This window comes from Phalacrocorax carbo, chromosome 5, assembly GCF_963921805.1.
Source record: "Phalacrocorax carbo chromosome 5, bPhaCar2.1, whole genome shotgun sequence".
Classification (NCBI taxonomy): Eukaryota; Metazoa; Chordata; class Aves; order Suliformes; family Phalacrocoracidae; genus Phalacrocorax; species Phalacrocorax carbo.
The window spans coordinates 7,763,080-7,777,269 of NC_087517.1; the positions used below are offsets into that span (position 1 = coordinate 7,763,080).

Genomic DNA, 14,190 nt, shown 5'->3' on the forward strand with positions numbered 1-14,190 from the left:
CCAAGCCTGATGCTATTCAAGAAGCACTTGGACAACATCCTCAGAGACATGGTGTGAATTTGGGGTTGTCCTGTGCAGGGACAGGAGTTGGACTCAATGATCCTCGTGGGTCCTCTCCAACTCAGGACATTCTATGATTCTGTGAACACACTTCAAAGAATTTTATGGAGGGGAAATTCAAAAACCCGCTTGTAGGAACCCCTCAGCCAGAGGGTGGCATACGCCCCGGTGAGGAGCAACTGCCCCGCGGGCCCTTGGGGCAGGCGTGGCTCCCCCGGCCCGGCGCCGCAGACAAAGCGGTGCGGGGCGGCCGCCCTGAGCCCGGGTGCACAGTGACACCCGCCGGGGAGGAGCCAGGCGGGGGCTGCCCCGGGGGCGGGGGGGGGACGGGGGACGGGGAACTTATAAAGCCGCGTCCCGCCACAAGAGCCGGGGCGCGGGTTTGGTGCGGCTGCGAGTGACGGCGCTCGGAGGGACGCGGCGGCGGCACCAGCAACAACAACAACAAAACAACAACAACAACAACAGCTCGAGAGCCCAGAACCGTTAGATGGCTCAGAGCATGGACAACAGCCTCGAAAGCCTGGATGTAAGTGCCGGGGGCCGAGCCGGCCGGCGGAGCCGCGGCTACCTGTCCGTCCGTCCGTCCCCGCGGCTGTCCGTCCGTCCGTCCCCGCGGTGCGGGGCGGCGCTGGCCGCTCGACGCCGCTGCTCCGCGGCAGCCAGGGGCGGCAGCCCCCTCTCCCCGCCGCTCTCGCCCATGTGCGCGCTGTTTGCAAACAAAGATGCCCGCCCTCGGCGGAGAGCGCGGGTGTCGGCGGGCGGGGATGGCCCCCCGCCGTCCCGGGAGCGGGGAGCGGGGCAGGGCGGGGAGCGCGGGGCCGGGCGCCGCGCCGCCTCCTGCTCCCCAGCCCGCCGAAGCGCGGGGGTGTGCGGGGCGCAGCCGGGCAGGGCTCGGCGCTGGCCCCTTGCCGCTGCAGCGCGCCCGACCTCGCTACGGCTGCAGCCGCCGCCGGACTCCCGCGCCTCTCCTCGGGCTTTGCTGCTTGGCCGTCAGCTGAAGTGACATGTAGCGCTTTTGTGGGGTGAAAAACGCCGGTAGAGCAGTTAGAGCAACGCGAATGATGGGGCGGGGGTGTGCGTGGGGGGAACATGCGAGGGAGCTTGGAGCGGTCCCGCTGCAGGGAGGGGCATCCCTCCGCCCCGCTGCCCGCTCTGTCCTGGGGCTGCCGGCGAGCCCGGGAGCGGGGGCACCGGCGCAGCCCCCCGCCGGCCCAAACGCGGCTGCTGCCCCGTCTTTCGGAGGCCGCTTTTCTGCCACGGGGCTTTGAGAATAGTTAAGGACCGAAGCGGAGATCTCTGGCAAGTTCCAGCTCTGGTCCGCCGTTAATTCCCGCGTGGGGCTGGCGGGTCCGCGTGTGGGGTGCTGCGGGGCGCGGGAGGACGGGGTGCATGGCACACAGGGCATGAAAACTGCACTGAGGAGTTGTAGATGCATGAAACCTGAGGAGTTGTAGATAGCCAGGTGGCACTCGCCCGCCTGCATTGCTTTTCGGCGCGGTGGCCAAAACCGTTGGTGGTTTCCTGATGTGCTTTCATGCCCCCACCAGAATTTCGCTTCCTTTTTCCACTGCTGTACTTAGTTCAGCAGTCTGGCACAGCCACCTTACCCCGGCCCCGCAACCGCAGAGGGTGGGGAGCGCAGGGAGGGAGGGCAGCGTGGCCGTTCGCGATGACCCTCCGCGGGCTTTGAGTTCCCCTGCTTAAGGTCACCTCTTCCTTTCACTTCTTTATGGGCTTTGGGTTTTTGTTTTATTTTTTTACTTGTCTCTGTCTGTGGAGCTGTCAATTGCTTCTCAGCAGGGAATTCTTGCTGTTATTTATCTTTTCTTACATCAGCCGAGGGTACCTTCTATTCCTCCTTGACCCCATCCCCTTAATGAGAAGGGTCTTTGGAGCAGCAGAATTACCGTCCCAAGTGTAATTTTTTTTTATAGCTCTCTGTTGTAAGACTTAAATGTCATGGGTAGTATTCTGTGCGGACTAACCTCTTGCATCCAGCACTTCTGAGCTCTTCCATTTGTAGTACGCATCTGACGAGAGCACTGAAGTGTCCAGAACCAACATTTCTGGGAGTAGCCATTATATTTCTTCGCCCTTTCATCCCCTGTCCTTAGTTACAAGATCTTACTCCTTAGAGAAAGACAAAGGAAGTTTTTTAACTTGTTCTTATTTGCTGTCTATTTTTTTCTATATATATTTAAAATCTGTATTTTTCCATTTGGTTCAAGAAGGTCGCCTACTCATGATGATGGACACTGTTCAGGCAACTCTTAAAATACTGTCATATAGAGTGAGCTTTTGCAGAGGAGCTAACATGTAATTTTTTTTTTTTTAGCTGTCCTCCGGGTTAATCATTGAACTTTCTGATAATGGCACGGATGAGATTGGTTCAGGTGACTATGGAGACTACGGAGAGCCATGCTATCAGAATGAGAACGCTGATTTCAACCGGATCTTCTTGCCAACAATCTACTCCATCATCTTTGTAACAGGAATAATCGGCAATGGATTGGTTATTGTTGTTATGGGCTACCAGAAGAAACAAAGGAGCATGACCGATAAATACAGGCTGCACCTCTCAGTGGCTGACCTTCTTTTCGTCGTCACCTTGCCATTCTGGTCTGTCGATGCGGCCATAAGCTGGTACTTTGGGAATGTTCTGTGTAAGATAGTTCATATAATTTACACAGTCAACCTCTATAGCAGTGTCTTGATTTTGGCCTTTATAAGTTTAGATCGTTACCTGGCAATAGTCCATGCTACCAACAGCCAGCGACCACGAAAGCTGTTGGCTGAGAAGGTGGTGTATGTAGGCGTATGGCTACCAGCTCTGCTTTTGACAGTGCCTGATATAATTTTTGCCAGGACTAGTGAAGTAGAAGGGAAATACCTATGTGATCGCATATACCCTCATGAAAACTGGCTGATTACTTTCAGATTTCAGCATATCATGGTAGGACTTGTCTTGCCTGGTCTAATAATCCTGACTTGCTACTGTATTATAATATCTAAGCTGTCACATTCAAAAGGCCACCAGAAGCGCAAAGCCTTGAAGACAACAGTTATCCTCATCCTCGCCTTCTTTGCCTGCTGGCTGCCATATTATATTGGCATCAGCATCGACACATTCATCTTGCTAGGAATCATCAGGCATCGTTGCAGCTTGGAGACGCTGGTGCATAAATGGATCTCCATTACTGAAGCCCTGGCATTCTTCCACTGTTGCCTGAATCCAATTCTGTATGCCTTCCTGGGTGCCAAATTCAAAAAATCAGCACAAAATGCTTTGACATCAGTTAGCAGAGGATCAAGCCTCAAGATTCTTTCAAAAAGCAAACGTGGGGGACATTCTTCTGTTTCTACAGAGTCCGAGTCTTCCAGTTTCCATTCGAGCTAACGCTGCTCCTTGCCATCATTTTATAGACGCTTTAAAGTTGTGCAAGATTCGGAAAAACAAGACTGACCATAATGTACAGATTTATTTACAGTTGGGATTTTATATTGTTTCTTTCAGTCTCTGTGAAAGTTATAATTGACTTATTTATATAAAAAAACCTTTCATATTGATGACAAACTGTCTAGGCAGGTCCTGTGGACAAGTGGTTAGTTCACAAAGGTTTTAGTGTTTGTTTGTATAGATAAGTGAACAAAAACGCTTCTGGATTGTAGCAAAGTGACTGTTGAAAATTTAGAAAATATTTCTCTGTTGTTTATATGTAAATGTTTTCAGTGTTGCTGTTAAATTCTTGAAAATTTAGCTGGAGTTTTTTATCTTATTACAGGATGTTTGGTTTACAATAGCTTAACTCTGCTGTAGAAATGGCACTTATAACCAAAGCCGCCTCTGTTATATCCTAGGGTTTTTTCCTCCATTCTCAGCAACTTTGGGTTTGCAAGATTTTCTGTTCAAGGTAAATAAAAGTATACGAAAAAAGTTACTTTGCGTGCTATTTTTATTTACGGTTAAATGTCTTCCACAATGCTTTTATTTACAATTTGCAACGCACAATAATTTCTTTGAAAATTGCATGGCCTTTGTATGAAAAGCAGGAAAATCGAGTTTCAGTACATATTGATTATTCAGTTGACACCTGTGAGTTCTAAGTAATTTCTTTTTTTCACCAGAATACATTTACTGCAGTTAACATCTTTAGAATTACCTAAATCACTTTAAACAAAGAACTTTTTGAGGACAAAATATCTACAAATGAAACCTATTTAAACAATTGCTGAAATTTACAGCCTCTCAGCAGTCAAACTACGATTACCTCATGTGACTAACCTTTATGCCATGCATATGAAGTCAATCCTCCATTTCTTCTGCCTTTGGCTGTTCTTCTAAATTTAGTTTCACGTGTTAATAGTAATCAAAAGTAGTTTAATCAAAGCCATTCTGCTATTTGACATTGCATTTGGACTAGAAATAAAGTAATTGGTGTATCTCCTCTGTGGAAGATAAGTTTTTAATATGGAGCTTTCCCTATACAGTCTACATCCAGATTTTCATAATATAGTATAATTATAATAATAACAACACTCTTTTTAAAAATCCAGAATGGGTACCAGTTCTTCTTAAAAGTATTTTTTTTAGTACGAGTCAGCCATACTACAGAATTTCCAATGTTTACTGTTGAAAACTTACTTCCCGAAGTTAGTCACGTCTTCATGTTAGTAAAGCACACTCAAAAGTAATGAATACCCAAGAGGACAGAGCCATTGAGAATATTTGTATGGTCCTACATTAAGAAAACAAACACGTCTTACTGATCTATAAATAATAACAGTTTGGAAGTCAAAAAAAGCAAAAAAATAATACCTACTAGTGTCACAGAACTGAAATAAGCAATATGGGTATTGCAATTATATTGCCCAGAATGAATGTGTTTTCACAAGTACAGCACCCCAGTGATTCTGTGGAGCATGTATCACTATGCTAAGCTACACATTAAATTGCATGTTTCATTTCAGGTATTTTCATAACTACAAGACCTTTCTGTTTTCAACTTCCCTCCAGTCAGGAGGCTGCAGCCTTGGCTGCATCCTGCCCACTTTTTCCTTTGTGATGACAGTAGTAGTCATCTGATTCTATGTTGAGCTGATTCAGTTTGCTGAACGAGCACAAAACTAACTGGGCAGAAAAAGAAAATAATTTTCCAGCAATTTAGTGAACTGAATGAGCTCAATGAGGAATCCAACAAGCACTACAGAAGTGCAAGACCCTGTAACCTGGAGTCAGGCACAGGGAGAGAAAAGAGATACAAGGAAGAGGAAGCAGGTCCCCCTTTTTAGCAACTAAACTTTTAGATGAGTTAACTCTAATGTATATCTTCACTCAACATCACAAAAATTAACAAAAAAGGTGAATTCTCAAGAAACAAAATATCTCACTTTCCTCAAGTTCTTCCTCATTAACAGAGTTGAGCAATGAGGAAAACATGGTATAGGAGCAGGATTTCTTAACTGCTTTATTTTTGTTGTTTGTGTGTTTTCTTAATTTAGCGAGGGTTTCCCCACGAAGAATTTGTTGTTCTAAATGATCCTGATTTTCACCCCAGCCCAATCAATCACTGTGACTTAATTGCACTTATAAAATATTTATTAGCTGTCAACATGCTGCTGCTTATTTGTTGAGGAAATGTTTAGAGCCATTTCTCTAAATTCCTCTAGAATTAAGTTAGATTATTGCCATTATACTTAAGTCAGCCAACTATTACCTCAAACAGAGAGTTAGCAGGAAAGAGGGTGGAAGACCGAATAAACTCAGAGGTCGATGTTACTGCCAAACACCACTAAAAGGTCACTAAACAAACAGCAGAAAGCATTTGTGTAGAAAATAAATTAGCAAAATTAAAACATGCCCCAGAGGGATGAGACCTACATTAGTTTTATAAAACTGCCATTGTTTTCAGTAGAATTAGTGAAACTATGGACAGAAGAATGTCTTGAAAAGGAGCTGCAAGATCATTGGGGTTTTGCTCCAGCAAGGAAAATGGGTCAAAACCCACATGTATTGATTTTTAAAATACTTTATATATCTATAAATATGACTATAACATATATTTGTACTGTTTACAGAGCAAATATTTGCAAATTGAATGACGTTGTCACGAGGAAACACAGTAAGAAATTATGAATGCAGTTCTGTCCTTTTACCTTGGAGTAAGTCAGGGCAAATCAGGCAAATTTCTCTCAAAGCCACTGAACTATTCCAAATATACCATACTGGTAAAAAATTGTAATTTATTCCCTTTTAAAACAAAATCACCTCTAAGCTGATTTTTGTTGAGGCTGTGACTTTTTTACATCTTTGGGAATCAAAAGTAGTCCTAGTAAATGCATTTCTCAAGGGTAAATTCAGTAACAAAGGCAAATAGACCTAATTTTGTAATTTATACATTGGACAAGTCAACATACATCAAGAACTTTCCAAAGCTTTCAAAGAGACTTTCCAAGTCTTTTTTCCAAATTATTCCTCTCTAGTATACAGAATAATCATAATGACATTCTTCACGACATACCCAATGCATAGTCTCAGGATTTTCTTGATGTCATAAAATAATAGCTGTGCCCAAGTAATTTCAAATATGCAATTCAAGATACAGAACAGAAAATGAATGTGAGTACTGGTTACAAACCAGTTTAAAATGTTACATGGCAGTTTAAAGGACGTATAGTGTATTTATAAAGACATTAAAGACATTCTAATGTATTTACACAGACTTTTTCCACAGAATTCAGGTACTACGTATTCTGCCACAGTTGTTACAATGTGCTAACAGCGATGCTGGACTAAAACACGGATATTCACCTAATACTATAATGCACACATTTTGAGTGCTTAAGATTAGTTAGAAATCCTTTGGATCATGCAAGGCTAAACCAAGAACAGAACGTGTACATGAACTTACTTCTGCTTCCTCTGAAATGCTGTTTGGAAGTAAAGTTAGAATACTTAAAGTGGTGGGATAAAATTACACTATAATCCATTATTTGTACGGTATATTTTTACTCCTTCTAATCAGGTTGTGCAGCGTCCACATGAGAGGAGCATGTGAAAAGATGAGTGGTGGTAGCGAGGGTGTCATTGCTAATGTATGCAGGCTATCAAAGGCAGTGATTAAGGTGGAGTTTCTTGTCTTTTTTTGGCTAGCCTTACGACACAATCATTATAAAGGGGGTTCAACTTCTATGCATATACATAAATCAAAACAAAATCACCATGAAAATAAAAAGGAAGTAGCAGTAATAACATGGAGCCATTCATACAAGTGAATGGTTTATCTTCTGATGGTTGAGCTCGAGTCGGACAATGTACAAAGTGACCACCTCTAGATGTTTGGTTGAAAAGGCCATTTTTTATATTGTTTGGGAAAGGAAACAGCATGACGAGGAAGTACTTCCTTGATCCAGGCATGCCTCCAAAATCCCCTAACAATGGAGTATTCTCATATTCTCATAGTGCTGAAACTTAGGAAACACTTAAGCAGATAGGGCACCAGAGGTTTTGCTCAAAGGATGCCACTCCCTCACTTTATGTTTTGAAAGAGCTATACAGTCTCTTTTTCACAGCCATAAATCACGTGTCAATTGAAATTACATGAGCACTAGGATTATTCCTTATAAAGAAGGAACACATTTCTTAAAATCTTTTCTCTTTAGGCAACAAATTTTCTGCCACTTTTCTAATTTTCTCTGATGACCTTTAATATTTAACAAAATGAAGTTTAAAGATCATTTGTTTTAACATCAACTCTGTTACTATCTTCCCACCATTCTAGTTCTAACAGGACATACAATAAAACAATACTATGCTTACTGTTTTTTAAAAACATATTTTAATAGCATTTGATTATAAGCATACTTTGTGCTTATATTTATTTTTAACACAAATGTATCTACATATACATTTAATGTAGATGTATAGCGTAGATTATGCATAATCTACATATAACAATGTAGAATATAAGTACCGTTTTTAATTGTGGATACAAGTGATCCAGGCTCCAGCACAGCTACTACTGACTTCAGAGGAGTCAGGATTCCTTACAGGTGTAGTAGGTATTGATTAAAATGACTGTTTCTTAAAAGAACAGGCAGCTTCAGTGACAAACTCCCACTGAATTCAGAGGCAACAGGGTACCTAAAGAATTATGCTTCCTAAAGTATATAACCGTATAGCCCAAATCATTTACAAATGAAGATTACAAGTTCCTCTGATTTCAGCTGCAGTCAGAGATCTACAAGAAATCAAATCTTTCAGTATGGAGCAGGTGAAATTGTTCTGTTGAACATAACAGAAATAAATTTTCAGCAAAATGGTTTTCTCTTACATGCAAGCTTTGCATACCCAGCTATCAACAGTCTGACAGTAACTTGTCATCAATGGCACAGTGTTTGAAAGAAATAGGTCCAGATTTTAAATGTCCTTATCTTATGGAATTCACACCAGGAATAGATTCTTGCCACACAAACATGTCAAACTAAGTAGAAATTATGAGGGATTTTTTGAAGGGTTACACTGTGAAGAGTTCTCTGGCTTCTGGTTTGGTTTGGGTTTGGTTTGGACTTTTTTGCTGTTGATGCTGCCTTTTGTTTCTACTATCCTTTTCTCACAGCTTCTGTTCTACCTGACTTTTCCTTTTAAAATGTACCTTTATGGAATTTTTAATGGCGCTGTTCTGTTAAGACTACACACAATATCCTGGACAAGTACGAAAAAGTAGAGAGACTGTTCAAATAAAAAACACAGCCTTCACTACAGTTTCTATGTCTTCTCATGTGCATTTCCCTTCCAACATCTGCTTTTCTTTAGCCAAAAGATAAATTAGTTCAATATCGTATGAAAAGTTTAAACTCAAAGGTTGGTTTTCTTCTCAAGTTTCTTAAAGTGCAATCACAGCACACGTTTGTTTACTGTCTTGGTTCTTTCCCATTCAGCACTCTGTAAGCGAGCAGATCTCCCAAAGAGAGGTCTGGATAAGACAGGCTGAGGGGGCCCCTTACCTGCTTGTCAGTGTCATCACTGATGCCAACACAGCTACAAGAACACAGGCTGTCCATATGCTTGCTCTCACTACTAATGCACTCTGCAAAGCTATGCTAAGACTGGACAGCAATAATTATCACTGGTGATACTCCTAATGTATCACCTTGCCAAAGCTGAGCATGCCAACCCTTATCAGACATAGTACAAAATACACCTAAAAAGTTCAAATAGAACGTCTTTTCTTAACTCTCTTTCACAACTATTCACTTTTTATTGGATATCTTGTCACCTTTCTTATGGTTACTCCTTTTCAATACTACCCCCCCTTAGGCTAATATTTACTTTCTTTTCCTTGGGGGAAATATCTAATATTTAAAATATCTTTTAAAACACTCACTCTGCCACATCTGTCTACATGAGCTCACCAAAGAAAGAAATGTTGATATGCTTGATAGTAGAAGATGAAATTGGGACCTCAGTTTCCACAGATCAACCCCATCTCTAAAATCTGTGGTGAGAGAGAGAATAGTTCTGGTTTTTTATAGATGCATTTTAATGTGACAGCAATAGATGTGTCTTGTCAACAGTAGCTTTATTGCAAGCCTGAAATCTATTATTCCTACTCTTTGGGGGAGGAATTACATCTCTTATACAAATGTTAAGTGCACTGTTGGAACTCAGTACAGGAATGCGTTGGTAAGAGAAGGGATTATTGTACAAGGACGTGGTTTCATGTTAGATTTAACTTGACAGTGAGGTGGATTTAATGAGTTCCTGCCCTCCCTTACCCCTTAGTATTTACTGCCTTCCTTTCCGTGCCCTTTCAGGTCATGCCCACCCCCCCCTTTACTTGCTCTCTTTCTCCCCAACCCCATTGTGGTGATTCTTTAACAGTGCTATCCTGCATGGAACTGGGCACTAATAATGCATGGATGCAAGGCAACTGAGCTGATCTACTAATCAGCAGGACAAAAAAGAATAGTCTCACACCTCACAGTCCTCCTTCCTCTCTCCTTTACTCTTAACTATGCATACACCTCAACCTCTGCTGCTCATGTGACTCCTTGGCAAGCCAGTTCAGCTCTTGAAGATTGGAGTTTCACAGGAATTTGAAGCAATCTAACTTCCTCTGCTGGGAAGGTCTTCAGCTACCCTCCCTCCCTCCCTTCCTCTTTTAATCCTTTCATTTGTTATCTTCAGTACTCTGTGATTCTTAGTCCTGTGGACCAGTCTCCTGCTGTGCATTATCTATTGAATCAATGACACTTTTGAACAGACTTAATTGACTAAATAGATAGAATCTATTTTTTTTCTAATTTATTTTATACTATTTTAATTAAGTTAGTCAGCTCAGACTGACTACATCCAAGATAAAAAAGTAAGCAGCAGGCACATGGCTCAGCAAAGAAAAGCTATAACACAGACTTTTTTGCACTTTTCCTTTCAGCAGCAGCAAGCTTTTAATTTGACGGCCTGTATTTGTGAAGCCCACCAGCCACAGAAAATGAAGTGAATAGATTTCAGTCAGCAGAGTGAACTGAATTGGCTCACTAAGAAGTCCAAAACTGGAGCAATTGCAAGAGTGAAAGTGCAATCACCGCACCTGGGAGCTGGGAGGGGGGGAGCAAAGAAGTAGGACCCTGTCTTTTGGGAGCAGCAAGCTGTTAGACCGGTTTAGCTATCTTGTCAAAACTTCCTTAAGTAAACAGCAAACTGTTAAACAAACATAAACCAGCTCTTAGGTAGAGGATAAAAGGCTGAAAAGGTATGGAGAGAATAGATGCCCCTCTTTAAGGGAAGTGAGTCCTGCTTCCTCCATAACCAAAATATGATTGCCTGCTGACTACATGACCATGGTCCTGCAGAGGACTTTTCCCTGAAACAAGGCTCGAGAAAGAGGTCTTGAATAGCAGTATTTTAAACTAAAGAGATCTGTAATAGCATGATTAATCATGTTCTTGATTATAACCTATATTGTTCATCAGATTTAATCTAGCTATTTGTTAAGACACACTGTAAATCTATGTTCATATATATAGACCACAGGAATTTCTGAATGTGATGGATGTTTGTATGATTTTTAAAAGCAGAATCCTTGAAAAGTAGAGAGCATGCTTTCTTCTATTTAACATCCACTAAACTTTAACAGGACTTCCTATGAAAAAAACGACCAAAGCATTTAAGTATTATGCTGTGACTCTCTCCTTCCTATAGTTAACCTATCAACTAAGGAAAGAATAAATTGCCTCTTGGTATGAAACCTGCTTAGGAAAAAACACCAGAACCCTGCCTCAAATGCAAATTTAGTTCCACTGAGGAAATGCAGTCAGCCCAGTTATGCTGAAGCCCAACTAAATATGCTCAGATTGTACAGTCTGAATGTGTGGAGCTATATGGCTCTTTTAATACTCTGCAGTGAAGGAGAGAGCCTGGCAACTGCATGAATATTCAGTGTAGCATACAGCGATCTAAGTCTAACCATACTTCAGCCCGGAGAATAAACAGTCAACAGAACCATGAATCCTTGAATGTACTCATTCTTGCTTCTTTCTACAAGCTAATATGGAAGGATTAGTAAGAAACTTTGCCCCCTCATCAAGTGCTTTGTGGGCACTCTGCAATAAAAACTGTGACAGATGAAGGATACAAGATCCTTTTGTCTGTGATATTTGAGAACCACTCTGCTACCCAGGTGTTTGAAAGAGATCCTTTTCATTCATTCACCAGTTTCAGTAACAACTAAAAATCAGTACAAAGATTTTTTAATCTCTTTAGAAAACTTTCCGTTTCTAAAGGTAATCCATTTTAAAATCCTCTGTTCTTAGTACCACACGCTTTACTGTACATGCACTCTTTCAGCTGCCAGCCAAACTGGGGTGTTATGGCTTCTTTAAGTTGTGCCCAGCAAGGAAAATGAAGCTACATCTACCCAAACTGGAACATGGTATTGAAATGCTGAGGTTACACTGACTGAGCTGACAGTGGTACTGTTTTGTGGCATGAATGGAGTTCAGAAATCATTGCAGCCAGAGAAGCAGCTGTGATTACCTGTCCCTTTATCCATCTGGACTGTCCTGACCCTTGGGCTATAGAATTAGTCTCTCTCTGACTCAGTGAATATTTATTTATGCAAAGTTAAACATTTTCAAAAGGACTTACAAGACAAAAGCACCCCGCCAAATAAAACAGCATGGGGATTAAGCGTCCTCCTAGGAGAGAGTGCATGCGCTTTCTTAGACAGCAAGGAGACCCGAGCTTTTGCACCGATGTCCCTTGACAAGGGACATTGTTTTTGCAAGAGAGCTCCTCCTCCTGCTCTTCAGTGTTTTGTATTGGATTAAGTGTGCGTTTAAAAAGCACCTATAGGGTAAGCACCGTCCTTTAAAAAAAGCTGAGAAGTGCTTTGTTCATGACTTCTGCTGGGGGTTAGGCAGATAGTACTTTGTCATTTGGCACTATCAAGTCTGAAACGGGCTCTGTAGGTTAGCAGCGGTAGACACTTCGGTACTTAGATCTGCTAGAAATTGACAAAAGCTTCTTAAGATTTATGTTTAGATTCAAGTGTCCATATCGTTTGTAGAAATGTAAATTTGTCTTCCAAATCTAGCTGTCAGTAAGTGGAGTCCAGAACACTACAGAACTCTGTCCCACATTAACAAAGTAGAGCTGTAGATGCTATCCATATACCAGTAATTCAAGCTCTACACCAGAAATAATACAGGTGCAACATGTTTTCCTCCTTACTCTTTTTACAAACTCCATAACTGAATGGACAGCTCATCCTAACGAGCTCTTCAGCCACTGAGGTACACTTGATCCTGAATCAGCAAAAACTGATAATAACTCTCAGCTGCTTGAAATTGGATTATTTTCTGACGACTGGACTTAATCCAACCAAAGGCCAGTAGAAATAAAAAAATGCTGTCAGCTCAGAACTTAATGATATATTCTTACCTCTGTAGGCCTATAATTTCTTTAGATACCTAAGAGGTCATGTCAATCCTAATGTCTCCTAGTTTTATGAATGTAACCATAAGCCCCTTTTAAATCAGATTACAAATGATTATTATAACTCTAAATCAAGGGGAAGGTCCACCATTTTCTCTAATTGGAAAGACTAATTTAATTATAATTCTTTTCTTTCCAGATGCTTTGTATTTGTTCCATTACACCACAACAGATAGTCAGGGTTTATGCAAAAGAAACAGTTAATTGTTTACGATTTGGAAAGGATGGGAAATTAGTTCACATGCTGTCGTAGCCACCTTCAGCCACACTTCTATTGTTTTTGAACTGCAGGTATCTTCATATGCAGTACAGGATGGTTTCACTTCTAATTTATAGTAGCCAAGAGACCACAGCTTATGCTGCCCCAACATTTTTTAGAGATCTTATTCTGTCCAAAACAGGCAATTGATAAAACCATCTGAAGTAAAATGCTAATAATTCAAGATTTACAAGTCAGTGAACACAAAGTGGAAAATGGCTAATGTATTCAATACTCCAGTGTGATTTTGCACTGACTTAACATAAATTGACATAGCCTTCAAAGTGAATCTTGTCAACAAACTCACCTTGCCTTATTAAAATCATTGTTGTATCTAAATTACTGTTGTCAAAAATAAATTCCTTTCCAAATATTAAACAGGCCAAATCTATATTCTGTGGGGCTTTGCTTAATCCAATGTTTAATTATTTATTAGATATCAAATATATAACATCTGTGTAAAAGGCTGACATATGTTAGGACCTTTGACTTTGATGTACAAAAACTGTCTGCTGAGTTAGGAATCTCGCTATAAATTAATTAGATATACATGAATATAGCATGTATATTCTTCAAAGTCTTCGCTTCCCTAGAGATGAGGATAATGCTTATACAAAGAACACAGAGTGTGTGTATGAATGGAACCTTTTTGCCTTTGAATTAACAAGGTTACACTTTATGCCTTCGTAACTTTTTAGTGGATGGCTTTCACAGTTTAAGGATTTTACAGCCTAAAGGTTAATTCTTCTCTCTTCTCTCAAGCTGTTTCTGAGACTCTGTCAATTTTACAGAAAATTACACCAGTGTAACTACCTAGAGTTTGTTTCATTGGTATAAATTTTGTAGGCAAGGCCTCAAGTAAGAACATTCTCTG

The 14,190-nt window shown here is 41.2% G+C and overlaps 1 protein-coding gene across 1 annotated transcript; it reads left to right on the forward strand.

Moving 5' to 3' along the window:
• Nucleotides 1-441: 441 nt before the first annotated feature.
• CXCR4 (C-X-C motif chemokine receptor 4) lies at nt 442-3,997 on the forward strand. Its single transcript, XM_064451038.1, has 2 exons — nt 442-589; nt 2,399-3,997. Exons 1-2 carry the CDS (start codon nt 551-553, stop codon nt 3,458-3,460), a joined length of 1,101 nt encoding a protein of 366 aa, XP_064307108.1. The 5' UTR covers nt 442-550; the 3' UTR covers nt 3,461-3,997.
• Nucleotides 3,998-14,190: the final 10,193 nt, after the last annotated feature.